The sequence below is a fragment of the Balaenoptera musculus genome, chromosome 11 (assembly GCF_009873245.2).
Source record: "Balaenoptera musculus isolate JJ_BM4_2016_0621 chromosome 11, mBalMus1.pri.v3, whole genome shotgun sequence".
Taxonomy (NCBI): Eukaryota; Metazoa; Chordata; class Mammalia; order Artiodactyla; family Balaenopteridae; genus Balaenoptera; species Balaenoptera musculus.
In genome coordinates, this window is record NC_045795.1 from 52681862 (window position 1) to 52707560 (window position 25699).

Here is a 25699-nt window from a genome sequence, read left to right on the forward strand (position 1 = left end):
GGAGTTATCTACTTTTGAGGGCTTGAATGTTAAGAGCCTAATAATTTTCTAGTTTGTAAAAGAACAAAGACCAGAGAAGCACATCTCCCATGAGGCACGAGCACTGATGGAGCTGTTTATGGAGTGAGGTAAGCAGAGACAGACGCTGTCATCTCTGCCAGGGGGCCTTCCACACACACCTCTGCCAACAGGGCTCCCGGGAGCGACCAGAGACGTGTGTGCCCATCCTTCAGCCACACACAGCTGGACAGACACTGTGCACAGCCCTCTCCAAAACATGACTGCCTAACAGGCTCAGAGAAAGAAGCCTCCCTCTCCTCGCCTTTCTACCGTTGGGAAGCTCACAGGGGAAGGAAAAGGCAGGAGGCCAAGCCACAGTGATCACCACTCAGAACTACAACACGCGTCGTCTGACAGAGCAGGAACCTGGGCCCTCGTGGCAGAGCCTTCCGACTGTGCGGTGCTCTCCCTGTCTCCCCTGTGAGCCTCCAAGATGCGCCCCACACCCCCCAAACACGCTGAAATTTTTAAATTAGTTTTTCACAGATAAAAGGCTTACTTGATCATAAAAATGTGCATCCCAGCTAGCCAACGACTTTCACCCACCACTTCAATTTTAAAGAGACAAAGCGCTACCTGGGGAATGACTAACCATGACACAAGCACAGCAATAAAGGGCTGACGTAATAAACCACGTTCTTTGTGAAACCAGGCTTTCCTCTAGGCCAGCTGTGTGCACACATGTTCTCTCCTCTTAAAGGGCTTGAGCTGCATTTGGATGGTCCCCCAACACCATGGGCTAAGGAGAGCCAGCTGCCGCTTCACTGTGGCCCAGGAGGAGTTTGGCCAGGACATGTTAGTAAGTGTTCTGTCGGGAAAGGGTCCCAGGTCCAAGTATGTTTAGGAAATGCTGCCCCTGCCCCAGCTGGCGTTATCTATTACTGTCCCTCCAAACAGGCTTCCTACAGCACCACCTGAAGCAGCACCGCCCGGTCCTTTCTGAAATTACATCTAAATACTCCCTTAGCTTACTAGGCAAGAAAAAAACTTAAGTCTATAAAAACCATATCTGAGTACATTCATACCCTCTAATGCTACATAGCAATAAAGAGGAACTATTGATACAACATCTTGGATAGAAGTAAGGGCCTTATGCTGAGAGAAAAAAAAGGTTAACATACTGTACGATTCCATGTATGTAACATCGAAATGACAAAATCATGGAGACAGAAAATACATTAATGGTTGCTAGGTATTAGGGATGGTGGGGGAGGGGTAATTAGGGAGATCCCTGTGGTGATGACAAGATTCTGCATCCTAACTTCGGTGGTGGTGGGCATACAAATCTATACATGTGATAAAATGATGCAGAACTGTATACACACATAGCACCAATGCCAATTTCCTGGTTTTGATACTGTACTATAAGTATGTGAGAAACTGAGTGAAGGGTACACTGGAACATCTCTGTGTTATTTTTGCAACTTACTGCAAAGCAAAAATTATTTCAAATAAAAAGTTAATAAAATCAAAAAAATTGCATATAACTATATACACCTATACAAAAATGAGGGCCTGTAAGCCTGGTGAAACAGCATCGAGTTCCTGTTCTGATACTGCACCATAGGTCTGCAAGACACTACCACTGGGGACACTGGGCAGCTCCCTGTACAGGTTTGGGCAACTTCTTACAAATCTACATACAGTTACTTCCCCAAAATTTAATTACAGCTAATAAAAGTACAAAAACAAACAAGCAAACAACGTGTGTGTGCGTGTGCACACACAAACACAAACATACCTAAAAAACTGGAGAACAGTCTTGTGTAGGAAGAGAATCTGTTTTTGATCAGCCATTGTTGTGTTTCCTGGATCGTGGCTGAAGGCTGAAGTTGCTATTAACAAAGAAAATGAACACAAACAGAAGAAACTATTCAGGCTTACAAAAAATAATCCAAGTCACTGGCATGTTATACAGAACATTTAAACAAAACACAGAAATCCTCCAGGTTTAAAGTTTAAAACACCCACGAAGAGCACAGGTGTGATTTATTCAGTGACCCAAACAATGACTCAAACCCCTGTTAGAGGCTTCAAAATGCAGGACCCTGAAAGCATGATAGTTTAGGGTAAAGATACTTACTTCACTAGAGGCCTGTGAAACTCCATCTCCTTGATGATTTGGGGAAGAAGAATTGCTGGGGAGAAGGAAGAAAAGAATGATTATTATGATATATATATTTTAATCAAGACATTAAAGGCTATTAAACTAGGTGAATTTAAAATAATACTGTGGGACAGAGCAATGTAACTATGCAAAAAGAGTGTCTGCACAACTGGTCAAGGAGTCAATATGTTGATAAGATTAAGACACAGAAGGGAATTCCCTGGCGTTCCAGTGGTTAGGACTTGGCGCTTTCATTGATGTTGCCCAGGGTCAACCCCTGGTTGTGGAACTGAGATCCCCCGCAAGCTGTGCAGTGCGACCAAAAAAAAAAAAAAAAAAAAAAAAAACGTTAAGACACAGAGGACAGTTTAATTTGTGCCTTCTCCTCCTACATCTGTTCCAGTAAGAAAGTCAGGTTTCATGAAACAAAGGGGCTCCAATCATTTCCAGGGGTGCCAGGAAAATGACGGATACTCATTCATTTTAGTTGGGAAAAAAATATGAGAATCAAATAAGATAAACAGTTGAAAACAACTGCAAAAAAAATCTACTTTAATAATGAGCTACAAGAAATGATATAATAATCCTAAGCCAAAATAAAAATAATATCCCTTTAATGAATATATTTATCCATGATTAAACAGGGTGAAATTCAAGAGAACAAAAGAAACAAACTTGTGCCACTTAACCCTGTGTTTCCAGGGGAAAATGAGAAGAGCTGCTCAGGGAGTGCATCCACCTTTCTGGTCCCTTCTTAGCACCTGTTCCCCAGTTACTTAGGTTTACCATGTTGATTGTTTACTGTCCTTCTCTGCGCACTAGAACTTGAGCTCCTTCAGACAGGGCTTTCTCTCACTCACATCACAGCGCCCGGAACAGTGCTGGGCACCATGGGCTCTTGGGAAATATCTGGTGAGCCAGTGTGTACACGAATTCACAGCTCCTCTCTGAAACTGTTGTCATTTTCTAGGATTATTCAGTCCCCTGCATGCTAACATGCTGGTCCCAGAGTCCAGGAGTGTCCCCCTACCGTGAAGCACAATAACCTACATGGAAACAAGCTGCCTCTTGGTCTATCCATCGCCTCAGGGAAAAGGCATGTTCTTCTTTGTTTTCTCACCAGACCCTGCTATAGACTGAATGTTTGTGTCCCCTCAAAAACCCCCAGCGTGCTGGACAGTATTAGGAGGTGGAGCCTTTGGGAAGTAATGAGCATTAGACGAAGCCATGAGGACGCAGCCCCAGGAATGGGATCAGTGACTTCATTAAGAGTCGTAAGAAGAGTCTGCCTCCTCCCCTCTGCTCTCCGCTGGGTGAGCACACAGGCCGGTAGCCTGCACCCGGAGAGAGTCCTCACCAGAACCTGTTCTGGCCAGCATCCTGCCCCTGGACGCCCAGCCTCCAGACTGGGAGAAATGAATTTCTATTGTTTATAAGCCACTCAGTCCCTGGTGTTTGTTATAGCAGCCCGAGCTGACTAACACCTTGTGTGACCAGAGTATAAAAATGAGAACCCTTTCCTTTTTTTTTTTTTTTTTTTTTTCCTCTTTCTTTTCCCCGCACCCCATGGCTTGCGGGATCTTAGTTCCCTGACCAGGGACTGAACTGGGCCACGGCAGTGAAAGCGCTGAGTCCTAACCACTGGACCACCAGGGAATTCCCTCCTTTATGGTCTTAACTTTCACAATTTTACTTCCCAGCAAGAAATGTCATAACAGCGGGGACCTTCTGATCTGACTACTCAGCAGGAGCTCCTGAGCAAAGCCCCAGGAAGGACGATCTCCCCGGGGCACCGCTGACCAGCAGCTAACAGTCAAGGCCAGAAAATAGGATGAACAGAGCCCACCATTCCCATTTCTAAAACCAGAGCAAGCCTTTAAAATGGAAAGTCCTTCCTTTAAGTTTTAAAGACTTAATTAAAAAAAAAAAAAAAATTAGTGTCTTTGGGAGGGAGAAGAAATAGAGTAGAAAATAATCTTTGTTCGACATGGTGAGCATTAAAGTGTACTTTATCATAAACTCAGTTGTAACATATTCAAGTCACAGTTTCACCTTAATAACTCACTGTCCTTTTCTCTCTATCCATGAAGTCCATTAATGCTGACTGTATCTCACAAAGAAAATATCTTGAAAATGCACCCTTTTCTACAATTTTCACAGCTGTGAGTGTGTAAGGCACAAGGGGGCTAGGAGCAAAAAGGCGGGAAGGTGAAGAAAAGACAGTTTTGCCCTGCAGCAGGCTATTTCTAATTACCACATACCCCAGATACACACAAAAGAGGCTGCGTAACTTGACAGGAAGGGAGATAAAGGAGCGCGGGCACTCGTCACGCACACCGGCTACCTGTCCGGGATGCTGCAAGCGCTCTGCTGTGGGGCCGTGAAGGTGGGCGCCGTGGAAGGGCTGCTGTTCACATAGGCGGTGGGGGTGTCGGGCCATGGAGAGCACTGCGGACAGAAACAGAAATAAATTAACGGTTCGCTTCTAAAGTACACGGGAGAAATATCCTTGTAATTCACTCTCTAGTCTGGCCAAATGCAAGATCGTGAAACACAAGACACCTAACATTCATCAAGCAACCTCACAGAAACGCATCAAACCGACTGGTGTGTGGCAGGGAAAATGTTACCTGCTGTGCGTGTCTAGACACTGATTACTCTCAGAGAGGACCTGAGGTGACGAGAGCAGCAAACATTTCTAAAGGTGTTTTAAATGTGTGTTTAAGTACAATGTGCTTTCAAGAACTTTCACCTCCCTCTTCATCCATTCCCCAGTAGGTACCTATCGAGGTTTAAAGAACAGCAGAGGCAAGAAAGGATTCAGAAGCAACATCTGACATCGCGTGGTGACAAGGACAGTGGATCTGTCCCACCTAGTGCTCTTTTCGCCCTCTTCCCCAAGGAGCAGCCTCACTGGTACCCATGTACTTCCTCGATCTCTCTAAGGTTCATGATCATCCCCAAGTAAGATGAGACAGGCCCAACATCAAAATACATCAACTGTGGATGGTACTGCCTGTAGCCATCTACCTACCTACCTACCTACGTTTATTGTTTATATTTTCTAGAAGGCGCAGGGTGGACTTAAATATTTTTCAGCCCTTGGCACAATTCTGACCAAAAATAGAGCCAAGATACAAAGACACATTAACTACTCCAATTAGGAATACTGAAAAAGCTAAAGTAAAAACATGCTGAGCAGGCCAGGGTGGTCTCAAGTGCTGAGGATGGAGGGAATTCATCTCACTCCACGGGTATTCTTTCTAAGACTGAGAACGCCCTGGGTTTTAAAGGTCCCCTTTCATAAGCACTCTCCTCCCATTTCACACAAAAACAGCATCCTGTCTCTCCATGGCTGTGGGGTGTAAGGCTCTGCCAAAAACCAAGCTAAAGACCATTCAAAGAAATCAGGGTAGACACTAAGAAAGTACATGACTCTAAAAATTCTTCTCTACGTCAGGGGGTTTTCAATTCTTTGCTTTCAAAATAATTCAGGAGGACGTCTTGTCAGCTGACAGACACTGAAATAATTTATTAGATCATACAAAGAGAGATCATTGGAATTTCTGGCAGGTATCTCGGAAGGGGTTCCAAGACCTGAATGACACTACTGAAAGAAAAATAAATGTATCTAAACAAAGTTTCTCTTACCTATAAAAAATCTAGAATTTAAATATGTTCTACCCTGTCTCATCATTCAAAATGCATTTCCAATAACATTTCTATTTTTATAGTTAAAAATTATTCATCAAAATTTGTATGATTTGTTGTTTTGATAAACTGGTACAAATAATAAGTTTTAAATTCCTCAACTGACTTAAGCCTTACATGGTCACAGGAAATTTTAAAAATTAAATTTCACGTTATATTGTTTGTTGTAAAAAAGTAATTAAGGTGACCATTAAAAGATTTCCAGGCATGAAAGTATGTCCTATTTGGACAATATTATTTAAGGGGAGTGAAAGAGAAAACGTGAGATCAAGAAGGAAGAGCAGAGTAAAATTTCAGACTTAACTAAAGTGATGGCTTCACCTTAAGTTGTAAATACAAATATTCAAGTATGTCAGAAAATTGTTTCCTTTGCAACTATTTAAAAAAATTTTTTATTGCAGTACAGTTGCTTTACAATGTTGTGTTAGTTTTTACTGTACAGCAAAGTGAATCAGCTATATGTATACATATATCTCCTTTTTTTGAAATCCTTTGGAACTATTTAAATTTATGATGAAAACTTTCAGATGTCAACCTAAAAATGTGCAAGGGAGTATATTCTTTTTCAAAATTCTTTTGAGTGAAGTCAAGACCACTAGTGTGAAGGACTCTGAGCTTAGAAACCAAGTCTCCTCAATGGTTACAGGAGCTTCAAACAGCATGTCTGACACCCATCAAAAGCATGGGTACAGGGCTTCCCTGGTGGCGCAGTGGTTAAGAACCCACCTGCCAATGCAGGGGACATGGGTTCGAGCCCTGGCCCGGGAAGATCCCACATGCCGCGGAGCAACTAAGCCCGTGTGCCACAACTACTGAGCCTGCGCTCTAGAACCCACAAGCCACAGCTGCTGACCCCACGAGCCACAACTACTGAGGCCTGCGCACCACAACAAGAGAAGCCACCGCAATGAGAAGCCCACACACCGCAACGAAGAGTAGCCCCCGCTCGCCGCAACCAGAGAAAGCCCATGCGCAGCAACAAAGACCTGATGCAACCAAAAATAAATAATAAATTTAAAAAAAAAAAAAGCATGGGTACAAAGAAAATAAAACAGAAATCCCATAATCTCAACATTCTTTACAACTACCCATTAGGTATCCCCTCAGGAATGGGGAAAATGACTGCAGACTTAATGTTTCAACTATTATCAACTTTCAGAAAAGAAATCTAATCTGGCTGGAATGCATTGCTAAACCCTCTCTGCATGTTGTACCAATTTCACTATAAATGACATTTTACACAATGCCCATTCTTTTTAAACTAGGGTCTTTTGTTTTTCTTTCCAGTTTACAAAGTAGTACCTCCCCAGCTTATACAGTTTGAGGAACCCAAGACGCTGTGGGCCGCCTGGCAGGTCTCCTAACTTGCGGGTGTCACATGCTCATGGTCACCTCTACTACTTGGAAGATCTTCCCGCTACACCATTCTCCCCAGATACAAAATATTACAACACGGCATAACATGCACATCAAAACAGTATAGACCTTTTAGTATCATCAAGTCTCCCCAGATCTGCTTTGGTAATTATTGCCAGCTGTTTGAGGAAATAAAGCCATCAAAAGCTCCAAGTGAGCATGGCAGGTGATACAGCAAAGACACCAAATTTACTGAAACTCCACAAACATACCTATTTCACTTTTACACATCTAGATTCTTCTAGTAGTAGAAAAGCAGGGCTGTTTGACACCTAAACCTTGCCCAATAAATAGGAGACTCAATTCACAGAACACAGGAAAACTAGCATTCAATGAAAACTGGTCCTGTTAGGAGGCCTCTACTTTTAGAAATGATGGATTCCAAGTTCTTCAATGGCCAGGCTGGATGAAACACCAAGACTCTCCCACCTGCTTTTTTCGTAAGTTTCTCTTACAGTCTTGACCCAGGAGAGTACAGGCATACCAAGGAATATTTTCAGTGTTTCTTCTACCTTGTCATTCTTCCCTGTCTTTAAAAGTAAGCAATGGTACTGATTCATCAAGGCTCCAGCGATATCTGGCCTGGACTTGTAGAGTCGCAGCTTTGGTGCACTATGAACAAAGTCCCTCCCCAGGCAGCTTAGAAAATGAGGACTCATTGCAGACTGTAGACACTGGCAGCCCAGATTTGAGCCCATGAAATACAGCTCAGAGGCAGAGACCAACAGACACGCTAAGGGTTTGGTTGTGCTGTGGCTCCTGGGAACCTACAGTGCTGCCTCTATTCAGTGCAGGACCCTCTCACGCAGCACCATGTAGCTCTGACAGGGAAGTCTGGATACCCTTTCTACTGAAAGCCAATTGTAACTATCAGAGAACTGTAAGAAATGCTGGCCTTCCTTTGTAGGTGCTTGAAGAAATATATAAAACGCTGCGGATTTTCTTTTTTAAGGGATTAATCTGTACCTTGCTTTTAATGAACAGGTTTCCAAGAAGAGCTCTACCCACCCCTAGAAGTATCTTAACCAAACCAAATGCAGCCATGGGGCAGCAAGCAGTGCACACTTGGAAGATGTGAAATCCCAGGCCAGTGAACTGCTGACGTTTTGCATACTTTAGACTTGCATCTTCGGATGAGCTCTGGGCTATAACAGATTTCTTTAATTTACAAATTATCAGAACCATTCCTTTTAATTAGTTAGTTTATAACAAAAGGGGAAAAATGATTTGAATTACCAGTGTCTCCCCAAAAAAGTTTACTAAGAACCATTTGTGTCTTCAGCTAGGAAATTAGGAGAATAAAAACATAAAACTAGAGGGGCGGGCGTTTTGGGGAAGGAGTATACAGTTGTTCCATACAACTTTTGATTTGAATCAAAAAAGCCCACTTAAAGAAAATGCAACATGGTGTGCTCCCCCGGCCCTCAGAGAGGACATTTTCAGTTTTACTGCATATATTATTTAAATGCATATAGAAGTATTTAAAATATTTTCACTCAATGCTTTAATTTGGAAATAATGTTCCTGTGATAATGCCTGTGGCTTTCATAGTCTACAGATAATTACAGATACATGTGTAAGAGTGAAAACTCCATTTCTGGCACCTGGATAGTACAAACACTGCAATGATGAAACAGTAACCATTAATATATATGATAAGTTATTTTTAAAAATTATTTAATGTTCTCTGTTTACATTTACTGCTGGTATATAGCTGATCTACGTTTATATAACAAGATAACCCTTTGTCAACTGTTTGATGAAGAACTGTGTTATAAAATAAAGATCTGCTCTACTTAATAAGCTGGCAAAGTTCATATTCAACCAAAACCCCCCTGGACTACAGCGGGGAACCAGGGCTGAGTGCAGCAAGGTGTCCTATGCTGGCGTGAAGCATAAGGTCACAATGCAGGTGCCAAGAGGAAACACTAATGCAGTCAAGGACTGTTTTTCTACCAGTGCTGCCAATCAGGCTTTTAAAAGCAGACACACATTCTTACGCTGCATGCAGGGAAATGGGACACAAAGTACTGCGTATGTTAACGTCAAGCTTGCTGCCATCATTTCTCCAAATATCCGTGACATTTTCTTATCAGTTACACACACGAGAAAGCAAAAACCTTTTTTAATTACACAAAAATAACTATTTTACTAAAGAAAGTATTTTCAATTAATTTCAGTGCTCGTAAAGGAAGTGTATGTGCAAAGGAGAGAGAGGGAGGGAGGAAAGGAAGGAGACAGGGAGGGAACACATTTCTGAGTGTCATTTGTTGTCCCTCCAAAACCACCCAATATGGTCAACTTTGTTTGAAAGTGTTAGATTTAGGAAATTTTCCTCAGTGAGGAACAAACAGAAAGCAGGAAGTCTAAACAAAAGCAAATTAAATCAAGACAAGGACATCAAAAACAAATTTGGCTTTACTTTTCAGTGGAAGTTGGTCCTATATCTAACACTGCACAAGGTTTCTTGCACAATGAAAAGAGAAGCGGAAGCCCTTACACTGCCTCGCTTTGCCAGAGAATCACCGTAGTCTGCTGGCAAAGTCCGCTTGCTGGACTTTTTCTGCTCATGTTCAACTGCATCTTCAATTATAGGCTCAAGCCTCATCTGGACAAACACCAAAGATTGGGATCAATGTCTTTTCATTATACAAAGAAAGATCTAATACCCTGTTTATGCCTCTGCCGTCCGATTAAACAAACGTATGACTAGCAGGATTCAAAGGTAAGGAAGATGCAAAACCCCAGCAGTGACAAACATCGGACATTCTGGGCCCCAACATAATTTCTATCAACTCCAAGGATTTTAAGGTCTGTTTCTGAGACCTGATTGGGATTTCAGCATCTTCATCCACGATCCCACCCAGGAAACGAATCTATTAAAATCCCCAAATTTAAAGAGAATATTTTCCCCACAAATTTCACCAAGAACATTATGTCAATCTACCACCCAATCTTCCCAGACCCTTTGCAGCCAAACTCATCCTCAGAGGTGGTGCCAGAGTGCACAGCTCGGCTTCTCCTCAGAACCGGAATGGTGCCCGCATTACCTCTGTGAGGACCGTGGTGTCATAGGACGGCTGGTACTTCTCCTTCTCATGAGCGGTTCTCTTCTCCATCTTCTCTCGATCAGTTTTTTGTTTCCTATCTGCACCTTTCGGCTTAAAAACAAAGTAGACTTTTTCATCTATCAGGCTTCAGACAAACACCTTTACCAGCAACACTGGGCCTCACTTCCTCAAAGCCTAGTTTCCATCTCTTACCTTAAAAACTTTGATTTGGCAGCTAGCTGAGTGTAGGTGATCTGTGTATTCTCCATTTTCATTCTGCTTAAAGGTGTCAACCTGGATCCTAAAAGGCACTCCCTTTTCACCTCCATGCTTCCGGGGAGTAAATTCTGTGCTGATGCAGTGTACCTAGAAAATGAGTCAGGCTGAAATGGATTCAAAGTCTTGTCCACTGATTACCCTTCTACTTTGCGCCCTTTCAGATGTCGGGCCACAGGTATAAATTCAAGATCCTTTAAAAGGAACTCCCACATATTACTCAGGTGTCTGTCGTGAATTTCTAACTGTTTTAAACACGTATGACTTTCCTTTCACAAATCCGGCTGAGCCCTCCTGAACTTTGTGGGAATGGGTTCTGCCCCATTCCAGTGCCGTCCTCAAAGGCAGGACTTGCTCCAATGATGAGCGCATCAGTACAGTTGCTTCCTGGGTCTGTCCCCTACCCCCACCCCAGACTGGACCCACAGTCCTCAGCCTTGCGTGGGGCTCAATCCACAGCAATCATCACCTCATTACCCAGAGCCCCTGCCGTTTGCCCTCTACTGCCATCACCCCAACTCCAGCCAGCTAGTCACCTCACTGCTGTTCCTACGATCATCAACCCGTGATCCTTTGCCTGGGGAGCTTCCACAGTCCACCAGGCCCACTCCTCACTCCACCTGCATCCATCTGAACTCTCCTGTCAATGCTTCACAGTTCACAGAGGATCCTGAGGGCAGTACTCATTTTCCCACCACTTCTGCCCACTCTCGCAACAACACCACGGTGACAGCTCCAGGGCATGGCACAGTGTCAGTAACAAGACCTTGGTCGTTTCTGACTGCTACACACCCCCTCTTCTAAGGATGCAAGGTTAAAACTGATTTCTGCACCGAGACTGTACACAACCTGAGAGGTAAGGCCAGCTCTTCCATCGCTCTCATTCACCACATAACCAGTCACCCTGTCAGATGAACAATATGAGAAAATATTCAACTAATATGAACCATGGCCCTACTGATTATTAGCCGACGGGGGATACTACTTGGAAGACCACGAAAATGCAAAATACTGAATTCTCTATAGTTCACACAAATCATAGCCTACTTCGGCCAGTCAGCAATTAAGTGATTTTCCTTTTCTATATAAAGATTACCTACTCAGTAGTTTTAATTTCACCACTTAAAAATTTGAACATACTATTAGAATTACTGTTGATTTTATTTTACATATAACAATACCATATTTGTTTTTCAAAAACTAATCTCTTAGGACAGCACTCCCCAACCTTTTTGGCCCCAGGGACCGGTTTCATGGAAGACAATTTTTCCATGGACCGGGGGTGGGGTGGGGATGGTTTGGGGATGATTCAAGCATATTACATTTATTGTGCACTTTATTTCTATTATTATTACATTGTAATATATAATGAAATAATTATACAACTCACCATAATGCAAAATGAGTGGGAACCCTGAGCTTGTTTTCACTTGCCACTCACTGAGAGGGTTTTGATACGAGTCTGCAAGCAACTGATTTACTATGGTCTCTGTGCAGTCAAACCTCTCTGCTAATGATGATCTGTATTCGCAGCTGCTCCCTAGTGCTAGCATCACAGCCTGAGCTCCACCTCTATCATCAGGCATTAGATTCTCATAAGGAGCGTGCAAACCTAGATCCCTCGCACGCGCAGTTCACAGTAGGATTTGCGCTCCTATGAGAATCTAATGCCGCCACTGATCTGACAGGAGGCGGAGCTCAGGTGGTAATGCAAGTGATGGGGAGCGGCTGTAAATACAGATGAAGCTTCGCTCGCTCGCCGGCCACTCACCTCCTGCTGTGTGGCCCAGTTCCTAACAGGCCGTGGGCACTACGAGTCCGTGGCCCAGGGGTTGGGGACCCCTGTCTTAGGAGATACAAACTGAGTATTCATGGGTGAAATGAAATGCCTGGGTGTTGCTTTACAGTATTCCACCAATAACCAAAAAGGGGAAACTACTAATAACTGTCGAAGCCAGGAGATGGGCACAAGAGGATTCATTATTATCCTCTCACTTTTGTGGGGGTTTGAAAATGTCAGTATTAAAATATTTTTAAATAAAGCTAGACAGAATCTTAAAACTACACTTTTTTCAATCATATCCTTTAAAACAGCAGGTTTTGTTCAAGAGAAATGCATCTTAAGAAGAATGGAAGTTTTGATTATTGTTACTACCAGTGGTAAAAGTGATATTTAAATAATGCTTTACATATCAAGATTGTCTTTACAGGTTAGTCTATAAATGAGGAATTTAGTAGATTAACTCTAACTTAACAGAGTGTGCTGTGTGTGTGTCTGTGTGTGTGTGTGTGTGTGTGTATAAAAAACATTACAAGATAGTTTACAAATAAGCATTTAAAGAAAATGATATCACGTATCAAGAATTCAAGCTCACCCACAGCCTTCTGAATGACGAGGCCAGTATGCCTCTAATAATGCAAAAATCCAAACCTGAATGAAAGCAGATGTGCGTTTTGCAGGATCCCACAGAAATTCAACTGCATTTAACTGGCTTGGATTTGTCTTTGTGTCAATTATTCCCACAGACATTGGAATATCTGTATTTTAAAAAGAAGTGACACAGAAACAAAACTATGAATAATTAAAAGGTTACAACTTACTATGATTATGCTCTAATGAAATTATTATACCTCCCTGCTGAACTTTTCCCTTCAATGTTCTCCATGGTCCATCACTTCAACATAAAAACCCACCTAATGTGTATCATACTTTCTCCCACCATGATTTCTATTTCATTTTATTAAGAATATAATGGATGGTGCCAATCAAAAATGAAATAAATGGTTTACAACTCATAAAATTCCTGGCTCAGTTTCTTTAAGCACCAAAAACAACTTCATTTTTAACTATAAAACAACTCAAATAGTATGGAGGTTCCTTAAAAAACTAACAACAGAACTACCATACGACCCAGCAATCCCACTACTGGGCATATATCCTGAGAAAACCATAATTCAAAAAGAGTCATGTACCACAATGTTCATTGCAGCTCTATTTACAATAGCCAGGACATGGAAGCAACCTAAGTGTCCATCATCAGATGAATGGATAAAGAAGATGTGGCACATACATACAATGGAATATTACTCAGCCATAAAAAGAAATGAAATTGAGTTATTTGTAGTGAGGGGGATGGACCTAGAGTCTGTCATACAGAGGAAGTAAGTCAGAAAGAGAAAAACAAATACTGTATGCTAACACATATATATGGAATCTAAAAAAAAAATGGTTCTGATGAACCTAGGGGCAGGACAGGAATAAAGGCACAGACGTAGAGAATGGACTTGAGGACATGGGGAGGGGGAAGGGTAAGCTGGGACAAAGTGAGAGAGTAGCACTGACATATATACACTACCAAATGTAAGATACATAGCTAGTGGGAAGCAGCTGCATAGCACAGGGAGATCAGCTCCGTGCTTTGTGACCACCTAGAGGGGTGGGATAAGGAGGGTGGGAGGGAGATGCAAGAGGGAACGGATATGGGGATATACGTATGCATATAGCTGATTCACTCTGTTATACAGCAGAAACTAACACAACACTGTAAAGCAATTATACTCCAATAAAGATGTTAAAATACATACACACATACATAAAACAACTCAAGTCACACAGGTGACTAAAACTCTCCATGCAATCACACGTGGTGTGGTGCTAACGTATTAACAGGCATAGCTAAACAACTGCCTCATCTCCCCGTGGTCTCCTCACGGCCACTTGTACCTAAATCGAGGAGTCTGTCTCCTGGGCGATTCCACTTCCAGCCTTCAAGCTGCTGATGCTCCGTGTACTGGAGCCGTCTGTCATGGAATACAACTCTTATGATGCTCTGTGGAATAAGAAGGGGAAATGAGCACTTTTAAATTGCTCCAGCTACAAAGCAGAAGTGTTTTCACTTCTTATGCATTAGCCTATAATAGAAAAGCATACAAAAACACATTCCGCTTTAAACATTTTGTAAGTGTTTTACAAAACACTGTTTTGTTCTTGGATACCTGGGTATGGGTACAATTATTTGGTGCAAAGAATTATTACTATCATTTTTTAAACTTTTTTTTTTGATGTGGACCATTGTTAAAGTCTTAATTGAATTTGTTACAATATTGCTTCTGTTTTATGTTTTGGTTTTTTGGCCATGAGTCAAGTGGGATCTTAGCCCCCCGACCAGGGATCGAATCCACATCCCCTGCATTCGAAGGTGAAACCTCAACCACCGGACCAGCAGGGAAGTCCTGGTACAAAGAATTATAACTCAAAAATAACAAGAGCAAATAAAATGGATTCTTAGGTTAAATTTTTATTAAAAATTTGATACTGTAATTCAAAATTAAGGTCCATGTCCATAAAAAATTAGTAAGAATTATATTTCTATAAAGAAAACATCAGGGAATCCCCTGGTGCGCAAGTGGTTAGGGTTTTGTGCTTCCACTGCAGGGGACCCTGGGTTTCGATCCCTGGTCGGGGAACTAAGATCCCCGAGTGCTGTGAGGCACGGCCCCCCCACAAAAAAAAGTCAAGGGCAGGGGGGTAAATCTGCCCAACACCCCAAAAAGAGAACCTATATGCAAAACTCATCCTCAACTATTTAACCTGCAAGTGAGGTTATCTGAGGTAAGCAAGGGAAAAACAAAACAAAACAGATAAAACACAGGTAAACTTCATCCAAACACTCAGGTTCATTCCTAGGGAAGGCTTTAACTCTACTCCACAAACCATTCTCTGCTCTCCACCCATCCCTCCCTCACCTCCCGCAGGTTTGGGCTGCCAGCTGCTGTTCCATTCCAAGAACAGGATAACAGGTCATCAAAATGGATTCAGATACCAGATTTGCACTAATTAGTGTTTCTGACACATTTATAAATAACTGTTTCTCAGACTATGATGCAGTAAGATAATCTTATTTCCAGTAGACTCTCTGCTGGTTTGAACAGGAAATAACTTGTTAGCGATAACATATAAATACTACCTTTAGTGCCCCTGCCTTCCGCACCCCCAAAATGCTGTCCAAAACATAGCTGATAAATATTTTGAAGGGAACCATTTAAAAGTAGAAATACTGTAATTTGAAATAGTTTAAAAAAAAGCCAAGTCAGTCATTAGGACCATCTGTGGACATCTGTAAAGGCACAGTTGCCACTCTGATCCACACCCAATTCCCCACCAGCACCCACTTCACACGGCTGCCTGCTGGCAGCAAAGCCCTCACACAGTGATGCCAGTGGTGGCTCCTGGTTCACATTCACCAGCAGGTTGATCTCTCAGAAGTGCAGCACAGAAAATGTCATGATTTTGATTCTTCCATATTTAGTAAGAACCAGATCAAACCCATGAATGCAGATGAAAATAGTATGAGAATACAGGTATTAGTTTTAAGTGTTTTACTAAACCCCATTCTAGGTCAGACTAAGACATAAGACAGTACAATAAGGAATATGGAGGACCATAGTTAAGAAATGGCAAGATATAAAAGAAAACCTCTTAAGTGGTGAAACTGGAAGGGGAAAAGTTGTTATCTGGAAGTTCTGACTAAAAGGAGACAATACACCTAGAGAATCAGCCACAGATAAAGGGGCCCTAACAATAAGACAGAAACAGAACAATCAGAGAAAGCACATCACTGAATATTTTAAGGTCAAGAAGTTCCAAAGCACCTTTGACCAGCAGCATTTGATCCCGAAGACCCCCCCACACCCTTAACAGCAGAGTCAAAGATCAAGGGGCCGGGAAATTAAACTCTAGATGGCTGCTAGATGGCTGCACAGTATTTTAGGGATCCTCTAGATGAAGAAGCATGTGGTCTTTAAGAAAGTTATCCTGTAGTCTCTGGCAGTAGCAGACTGTAACTGAATCCCAGGCAAGCTCTCAGGATGTAACTGGATGTATTCTGGCACATCCACCAAAAATCAGACATGTGGGCTTATCAAGTGGAAGATGAAACTAAGACCTTTTAAAAAGTAACCCTATGACTTTCACAATGACAAAAGAGTTCACCCACATCTTCCCTTAAACAATATATTACTAGGCTGAATTTTAACCAGGTGTGGTACAATTTGGCAAAGATTTGCCAGGGTGCCCAGTACTTGTCTGACAATGACCAGCTGGGAGCAAGACATGCTGAGAGAAACTTCAACACTGCTAAGCCTCCTAGACTCTGAAAAATGAGAGCTGTTGCTCCTTGACCAAACCATAGCTATTTGTCACTAGAGTCCAGCAGAGTATAACCAATTCAACAGGGCTTGCTCACTGGGAACAGTGCTGATGCCTTTTTAAAAGGGTGAATCTAATTAGTGTTCAATACAGGTGAGAAAGCCTATAGGAGGGGATAAAAAAAACAAGGCCATCTGGCCCACCCTTTAGGGAAATGATCAAACCCACTGATGGAACACAGACATGACAGACTCCATGTTCAGATGGCACACGTGAGAATGGGTAAATAACCTCTCTCCTTCCGTTCTGAGAATGTTGGGAGCCCCGGGAGTGAGAAGAAACCTGGGAGCTTACTCCAGGTTGGCAAGGCAATGATCCACTGGGGACCAGAACCTCTCACAGGATTGGGAGCTTCCTGCCCCCAGCAGTGGGAGGAGTACTAAAATATCCCAGAGACTCTCAGGCCTCCAGTGCTGAGCAGCTGCTTTCTGGACAAGCCTAATTTGTTAGCATTAGTACTGCTGTCCACTCCCCCGCAGGCTGCCTTCCCCATGCTCGCCCGTCTGAAAAGGGATGGGTCTTTCCAGTGGAATGCCTCTCCACACTGAGGGCCCAGCAGCACTCGGGCCCCAACAGGCCTCTCTGTAGGAAGATGGAAGGACCGAGAGAACTCATCCTGCTTCTCCCTTGCTAACAAGTTAGCCACGATGAAGTTTTCCCTTTTCCCAATTAAGCTTCTTCCGTAACCCTTGCCCTGTAATGCTCTGGAGTTTATGATACTGTGTGGTGCGTGACAGGTAGAGGCTAGAAGGACCCACCCTGCATGACACTGCAGGGGCCGGGGATGGGTCTGAAGACACATCCTAAAAGGAATGGGTTGGTTGCCCCTCCTAGGCCTGGAATAACTGACTCTTCATTCAGATACACCAGAAGCATGAAGAGATCAAATTTTACTTAGAGAAATTTTAAGAGGTGAAATAAAAGTTTCAAAGTAACACTTATATTTTCCCCCCACACTATCTTTTACTTTGAAAGAGAAACAAAGTTTTTGTTGTGGTAGTGGGTTTTTCTCCCTCCTTTAGCTGCAACTAACTTTTCTATGGCGCCTTGTTTCCAGAGGGCCTTCACATTTATTTCACTCAGTAATTACTATAATTCCTATTTTACAGAGGAGTAAACAAAATATAGCTCAAAAGAGTTTTAATATAGCCATTAAAACTTACTTTCTTAAAGTGAAAGAAATTACTTTCTTAAAGTGAAATTAATTTTTTAATAACTCCTGCAACAAAAAACAAAACTCTTGCAGCAAAACTGCTACTTTTTTGAGTCACTGCAGTATCTTTTAGGAATTTAAACAGATGGTCCTTACCTTTACCAGTTTTCCAGTGATCTCAGGCACATCTCCCATTTTCCGATTATCCAGCATGCGAATTTCATAAGACTGACCTATTATTAAAAATTGTGTATCAAAAACAATCCATATAAAGAACATCACTCTGTGTTAACAAAAATTCATCTCAAACATACGACTGCCCAATATTAATTTCTAAGGAAGCAAACTCAGGTTAATCTTTCTCTTCCCTGCAAATCATATCCTTTCCTTCTTCCACTCTCGAAGAAGACTGAGGAGTTCCTCAGTTTACTTTCCTCTGTTACCCTCTCACACTCATTATCTGAGACCAATTTTTCGTAACAGCTTTATTGAGGTATAACTTGCATGCCATAAAATTCACCCTTTTAAAGTGTACAATTAACTGGTTTTTAGTAAATGCAGAGTTGTGCAGCCAAAACTGCTATTAATTTTAGAGCACCTTCATCATCAAAAAGAAAACTCATACCCATGAGCAGTCCCTTCTCATCCACCCACCCCCAGCCCCTCACAACCACTCATCAATCTACTTTCTTTCTCTTGGGATTTGGTTGCTTTAGCCGGTTGATATAAATGGAATCACACAACAGGTGGCCTTTTGTGACTGGCTTTTTCACTTATAATGTTTCCAAGGTTCATCCAGGTTGTAGCACATGTCAGTCTTTCCTATTTATGGCCAAATTATTCAACTGAATGCATACACCACACTTCGTTTATTCATTCAACAGTTGACAGACATCTGGGTTGTTTCTACTTTTTGGCTATTATGAATAATGATACTAGGAACATTTGTGGACAGGTTTTTGTGTAAACCAAGGTCAAATTTTAATCCTGGAGCTTTTTGCCTTGTGTCCAATGAACCCAACTCACATCTTGTCACTGCTCAATTAGGGTCCATAAAAAAAACACGAATAGAAACTCACACACCAATCTGTTTAATTAGGAAAATAAGCTGCTGCTGCCAAAAGTTAGTAATATGCTCCAAATCCACAAAAAAAGATGTTTGGATTATCTGTCAATAAATAATAAAAATGACAGCATAATTTGATATGCAGAAAATTAGTAGTAATTAAAGAGTGCTTCTAGTACCATATGAAGTTGAGGCTCTTTATAATAAAACTACCAATACCTTGTCCACACTCCACTGGGCTTACAAAAATATACAAAGAGTACAAGATCATAGGGTCAAAACATACCAGTTACCAAAATACAACTAAATCACTCCAAGGTTGGTGAAGGAAAACAACTGCTATAAACACCACTAAGGAACAGTCAAATTCATTCAACACACTGAGAGAGATTAAACTAAAAACACCCTTATGGTAAGAGAGATTTTTTAAAAAGTTAAATCTGCAGCATACTTAACAATGGATCTGAACCTGGAAAAACAATAAACAATAATTTCTTTAAAAAAGGAAATGAATATCCAGGAGTGGTCACGAACTGCCTCTGCTCCCACTGCATGCTCTGGGGGTGTGCCTGAGCCGCTGCCAGACCAGACACCAGCCGTGGCATCTGCACACCCCCTCCCCTATCAGGGGGTAATGACCAGCACACGCTGAGTAAAGAGGCAACAGGCATCCATACTAAAAACAGCCTTCGTACCAAATACATTAAACACGTACAAGCTACACAGGGACACCCCTACATAAACAGCCCTCTAAGACCAAAGTAGGTAACTGTTTCTCCTAAACTCACAGAGTAAGATAAACACAAGTAAAATGAAGAAGCAGAGAAACCACTCCCAGTTAAAAGACCAACAGAATTACCCTGAAAGAACAAACAATGAAGCAGACCTCTTCAGGCTAATAGACACCGATTTCAAAAAAGAGGCAATGGAAATACTGAAGGAATTAAGAAAGGCCATTGACAGGGCTTCCCTGGTGGTGCAGTGGTTGAGAGTCTGCCTGCCAATGCAGGGGACACGGGTTCGAGCCCTGGTCTGGGAAGATCCCACATGCCACAGAGCAACTAGGCCCGTGAGCCACAACTACTGAGCCTGCGCGTCTGGAGCCTTTGCCCCGCAATAAGAGAGGCCACGACAGTGAAAGGCCCGTGCACCGTGATGAAGAGTGGCCCCCGCTTGCCGCAACTAGAGAAAGCCCTCGCACAGAAACAAAGACCCAACACAGCCAAAAATAAATAAATTAATTAACTAATTAAAAAAAAAGAAAGGCTATTGACAGAAATGCAGATTACTGTAAAAAAAAAACAGCTAGAAACTATAAAGAGGAACCAAGAAAAAATAGAAAACTCATTTGCAGAGATGAAAGCTGAGCTAAAGGCAATGAATAGCAGAAAGAAAAATGCAGAAGAACAAGTGAACTGGAAGATAAAATAATGGAAACCACCCAATCAAGACAGCAGACAGAAAGTCAAATGAAAAAAAAATGAAAGCAATATAAGAGACCTATGGGATAATATAAAGCATGCCAACCTACGCATACTAGGAATTCCAGAAGAGGAAGAAAGAGAAAAGAGGACTGAAAATGTATCTGAAGAAATTATGGCTGAAAAGTTTCCAAACCTAAAGAAGGAACCAGATATCCAGGTACAGGAAGCCCGGAGGGTCCCAAACAAGATAAATCCCAAACAGACCTACACCAAGACATATTATAACAAAAATAGCAAAACTTAAAGACAGAGGATTTTAAAGGCAGCAAGAGTTCATTACAAGGGAACCCCCCAAAAGACTATCAGCTGGTTTCTATACAGAAACATTGCAGGCCAGAAGGGAGTGGCAAGATATTGGGTTGGCCAAAAAATTCATTCAGGTTTCCCCATACCATCTTATGGCAAAACCCAAACGAACTTTCTGGCCAACCCAACATATTCAGTCCTGAAAGGGAAAAATGTGTAACCTAGGATACTCTACCCAGCAAGATTATCATTTAGAATGGAAGAAGAGATAAAGAATTTCTCAGACAAGCAAAAACTAAAAGAATACAGCAATACTAAACCCATCCTAAAGGAAATATTGAAAGGTCTTCCCTAAATAGAAATGAAGAATCTATAGGAAAGAGAAAATCACAACTGGAAAATAAATCATTTAAATAAGCCAGTAGATTTTTAAAAATTAAAAAATTTCTGTGAAAGTGATGATAACCACAATGAACAGCAAAAGGATAAACATGAAGATGTAAAAGAGGACATCAAAATTGTAAAATGGGGGCTTCCCTGGTGGCGCAGTGGTTAAGAATCCGCCTGCCAATGCAGGGGGCACGGGTTCGAGCCCTGGTCCGGGAGGATCCCACATGCTGCAGAGCAGCTGGGCCCGTGCGCCACAGCTGCTGAGCCTGCACTCTGGAGCCCGCGAGCCACAGCTGCTAAGCCCACATGCCACAACTGCTGAGGCCTGTGCGCCTGGAGCCTGTGCTCTGCAACGGGAGAGGCCACCGCGATGGGAGGCCTGTGCACCGCGGCAGGGAGTGACCCCCGCTTGCCACAACTGGAGAGAGCCCGCCTGCAGCAGCGAAGATCCAACGCAGCCAAAAATAAATAAGTAAATTAATGAATTTTTTTAAAAATTGTAAAATGGGGAGCAGGGAAGAAAATGCAGAATTTGTTCTCCCTAAAATGTGTTTGAGCCTATATGACTATCAGTCTAAGGCAAGTAGATATAGGAAGGGGTTAACATACTTGAAAAACAGGGTAATCACAAATCAAAAACATAGAACAGATTCACAAAAACCAAAACGAAGAGAACATAAGTATAATATCAATACAAAAGAAAATCATCAGAACACACACACACACACACACACACACACACACAAGAACAAAGAAGAAGGGATGGAAAAGAAATAAAAATCAATGGGAAAATAAGGTTTAAAATGGCAATAAAGATTGGGTTGGCCAAAAAGTTCCTTTGGTTTGTAAGTAAAAATAAGATACATTTTTCATTTTCACCAAGAACTTTATTGAACAATGTATTCACCATTTTCTTCCACTACCTTCTGCCATTTTCCAGGAAACTTCATAATTCCATCTTTGCAAAACTTTTTATCTTTTTAGGTAAAGAACTGTTCCAGATGCCTTTTATAGTCTTCCAGGGAATTGAAATTTTTTCCATGAAGAGAATTTTGTAAAGACCGAAATAAATGGAAATCCGAAGGTGCAATGAATAGGGCAGATGAATCAGAACTTCCCAGCCAAGCTGTAACAGTTCTTGCCTGGTCATCAAAGAAACATGTGGTCTTGCGTTATCCTGATGGAAGATTATGTGTTTTCTGTTGACTAATTCTGGATTCTTTTTGTCAAGTGCTGCTTTCAGTTGGTCTAATTGGGAGCAGTAATTGTTAGAATTAATCGTTTGGTTTTCCGGAAGGAGCTCATAATAGAAGACTCCCTTCAATCCCACCATATACATAATATCACCTATTTGGATGAAGACCAGCCTTTGGTGGGGTTGGTGGTGGTGGTTCATTTCGCTTACCCCACAATCTCTTCCATTCCACATTATTGTACAGTATCCATTTTTCATCGCCTGTCATTTTGTTTTAAAAACAGAACAGTTGTGTTACGTTTAAGTAGAGAATCGCATGCAGAAATACAGTCAAGAAGTTTTTTTTTCGCTTAACTTACGTGGAACCCAAACATCAAAGCGATGAACATAACCAAACTGGTGCAAATGATTTTCAATGCTCGATTTGGATATTTTGCTTATGTCAACTATCTGCTGCGTGGTATAACGTTGATTGTTCTCAATGAATGTCTCAATTTGATCGCTATCAACCTCAACCTCTCTACCTGACCGTAGAGCAACGTCCAGCAAGAAATCTCCAGCACGAAACCTCGCAAACCACTTTTGACATGTTCAATCAGTCACAGCACCTTCTCCATACACTTCACAAATTTTTTTTGCGTTTTTACCTTTCTTGAAATGATAAACCATAATATGCTGAAAATGTTGCTTTTTTCTTCAATCTTCAATATTAAAATAGCTACACAAAAGTTCACCAATTTCGATAATTTTTTTTTTAATGCACGCTGATATGATAGCTGTCACAATAGAGTGTAACAAAATTGTTTCGAATGAAGTTAAAGAGAACTAAGCAATACTAAAGCCAGCTTACAGAAAAAAAGCAAATGAACTTTTGGGCCAACCCAATACATAGCTACCAATAATTACCTTAAATGTCAATGGACTAAATGTTTCAATCAAAAGACAAAGAGTGGCATACTGGATTAAAAAATAAGAGGCTACAATGTGCTGCCTACAAGTGACCCACTTTAGGGCAAAGGACACACATAGATTGAAAGTAAGGGGATGGAAAAAGATACTTCATGCAAACGGAAATGATAAGAAAGTGGGGGTCGCAATACTCATAGCAGAAAAAATAGACTTTAAAATAAAGGCCAAAAAGAAAGATAAAGAAGGACACTATATATTGATAAAAGAATCAATACAAGAAGATGATTTTACATATATGCACTTAATAAAGGAACACCCAAATACATAAAACAAAGACTAACGAAACATAAAGGGAGAAAGTGACAATACAACAACAGTAGGAGACTTTAACACCTCACTGACATCAATGAACATATCTTCTAGATAGAAAATCAATAAGGCAACAGAGATCCTAAATGATACAAGTTAGACTTAATTGATATTTTCAGGACGTTACATCCAAAATATCCAGAATACACATTCTTTTCAAGTGCACATGGAACATTCTCTAGGACTGACCACATACTAGGGCACAAAACAAGCCTCAACAAACTTAAGAGTAGAGGAATTATCTTAAGCATCTTTTCTGATGACAACGGCAGGAAACTAGAAATAAACCACAGAAAAAGAAATGAGAAAAAAAAACACGATTACATGGAGACAAAACAACATGGTACTAAAAAAACAATGGGTCAGGGCTTCCCTGGTGGCGCAGTGGTTGAGAATCTGCCTGCCAATGCAGGGGACACGGGTTCGAGCCCTGGTCTGGGAAGATCCCACGTGCCGCGGAGCAGCTGGGCCCGTGAGCCACAATTGCTGAGCCTGCGCGTCTGGAGCCTGTGCTCCGCAACAAGAGAGGCCGCGATAGTGAGAGGCCTGCGCACCGCAATGAAGAGTGGCCCCCCGCTTGCCACAGCTAGAGAAAGCCCTCGCACAAAAAAAAAAAAAAAAAAACGAAAACCCAACAAAGCCATAAATAAATAAATTTAAAAAAAAAAAAACAATGGGTCAATGATGAAATCAAAGAGGAAATTAGAAAATACCTTAAGACAAATGACAATGAAAACACAACCAAACAAAATCTATGGGATGCAGCAAAAGCAGTTCTTAGAAGGAAGTTCACAGAAATACAGGCCTTCCTCAAGAAACAAGAAAAATCTCAAACAACCTAACTTATCACTTAAAAGAATTAGAAAAAGAAGAACAAACAAAACCTAAAGTCAGAACGAAGGAAATAATAACTATCAGAGAGGAAATAAATTGAGAAGAAAATAAAAAACAATAGAAAAAAAATTCAATAAAACCAAGAGCCGGTTCTTTGAAAGGATAAACAAGACTGACAAACTGCTGGCCAAGCTCAACAAGAAGAAAAGAAAACCCAAATAAACAAAGTAACAAATGAAAAAGGAGTCTTAACAACTGATACTGCAGAAATACAAAAAACCATAAGGGAATACTAGGAATAATTACATGCCAACAAATTCGACAACCTAGAAGAAATGGAAAAGTTTCTAGAAACATACAGGCCACCAAAACTGAATCAAGAAAAAATAGATAATTTGAACAGATAGATCACTAGAAGTGAAATAGAATCTGTAATTAAAAAAAAAAACTCCCTATGAACAAAAGTCCAGGACCAGATGGCTTCTACCAAACATATAAAGAAGAACTCATACTTATCCTTCTCAAACTCTTCCAAAAAAACTGAAGAGGGGGGAACACTCCCAAGTGCATTCTATGAAGCCACCATCATCCTGATACCAAAACCAAAGACACCACGAAAAAAGAAAATTACAGGCCAGTATCTTTGATGAATATAGATGCAAAAATTCTCAACAAAATATTAGCAAACCGAATCCAACAACACATAAAAAGGATTATACACCATGATCAAGTTGGATTCATTCCAGAGTTACAAGGATGGTTCAACATGTGAGAATGAATCAATGTGATATACCACATCAACAAAAGACAAAAGCCACATGATCATCTCAAAGACACAGAAAAAGCATTTGACAAAATTCAACATCCATTCATGATAAAAAAACTCTTACCAAAGTGGACATAGAGGAAACACATCCCAACATAATAAAAGCCATTTATGACAAACCCACAGCCAATATAATACTCAATTGTGAAAAGCTGAAAGCCTTCCTGCTAAAATCTGGAACAAGACAAGGATGCTCATTCTCACCACTCCTATTCAACATAGTATTGGAAGTCCTAGCCACAGCAATCAGACAAGAAAACGAAACAAAAGGTATCCAAATTGGAAGGGAAGAGGTAAAACTGTCACTATATGCAGATGACATGATACTATATATAGAAAACCCTAAGGACTCCACACAAAAACCACTAGATCTAATAAACGAATTCAGCAAAGTATCAG

The 25699-nt window shown here is 41.3% G+C and overlaps 1 protein-coding gene across 4 annotated transcripts in view; it reads right to left on the bottom strand.

Annotated features, from left to right (window-relative positions):
- The window catches only part of UBP1 (upstream binding protein 1), a 67803-nt gene that overhangs the window by 7861 nt on the left and 34243 nt on the right, over positions 1 to 25699 (bottom strand). For 2 of the 4 annotated variants that reach the window (XR_005021773.1, XM_036868232.1), the window contains exons 3-11: positions 18138 to 18214; positions 14345 to 14450; positions 13052 to 13158; positions 10558 to 10710; positions 10345 to 10455; positions 9795 to 9902; positions 4512 to 4615; positions 2144 to 2198; positions 1802 to 1895 (exon numbers count right to left, since the gene is read on the bottom strand). Coding sequence is in view for 2 of the 4 variants with exons in the window: in XM_036868232.1 (XP_036724127.1) it covers positions 1802 to 1895; positions 2144 to 2198; positions 4512 to 4615; positions 9795 to 9902; positions 10345 to 10455; positions 10558 to 10710; positions 13052 to 13158; positions 14345 to 14450; positions 18138 to 18214 (915 nt within the window). In the remaining 2 variants the exon portion in view is untranslated. The remainder of the gene's footprint in view (positions 1 to 1801; positions 1896 to 2143; positions 2199 to 4511; positions 4616 to 9794; positions 9903 to 10344; positions 10456 to 10557; positions 10711 to 13051; positions 13159 to 14344; positions 14451 to 18137; positions 18215 to 25699) is intronic. The other 2 variants (XR_005021774.1, XM_036868234.1) reach the window with 1 other exon arrangement.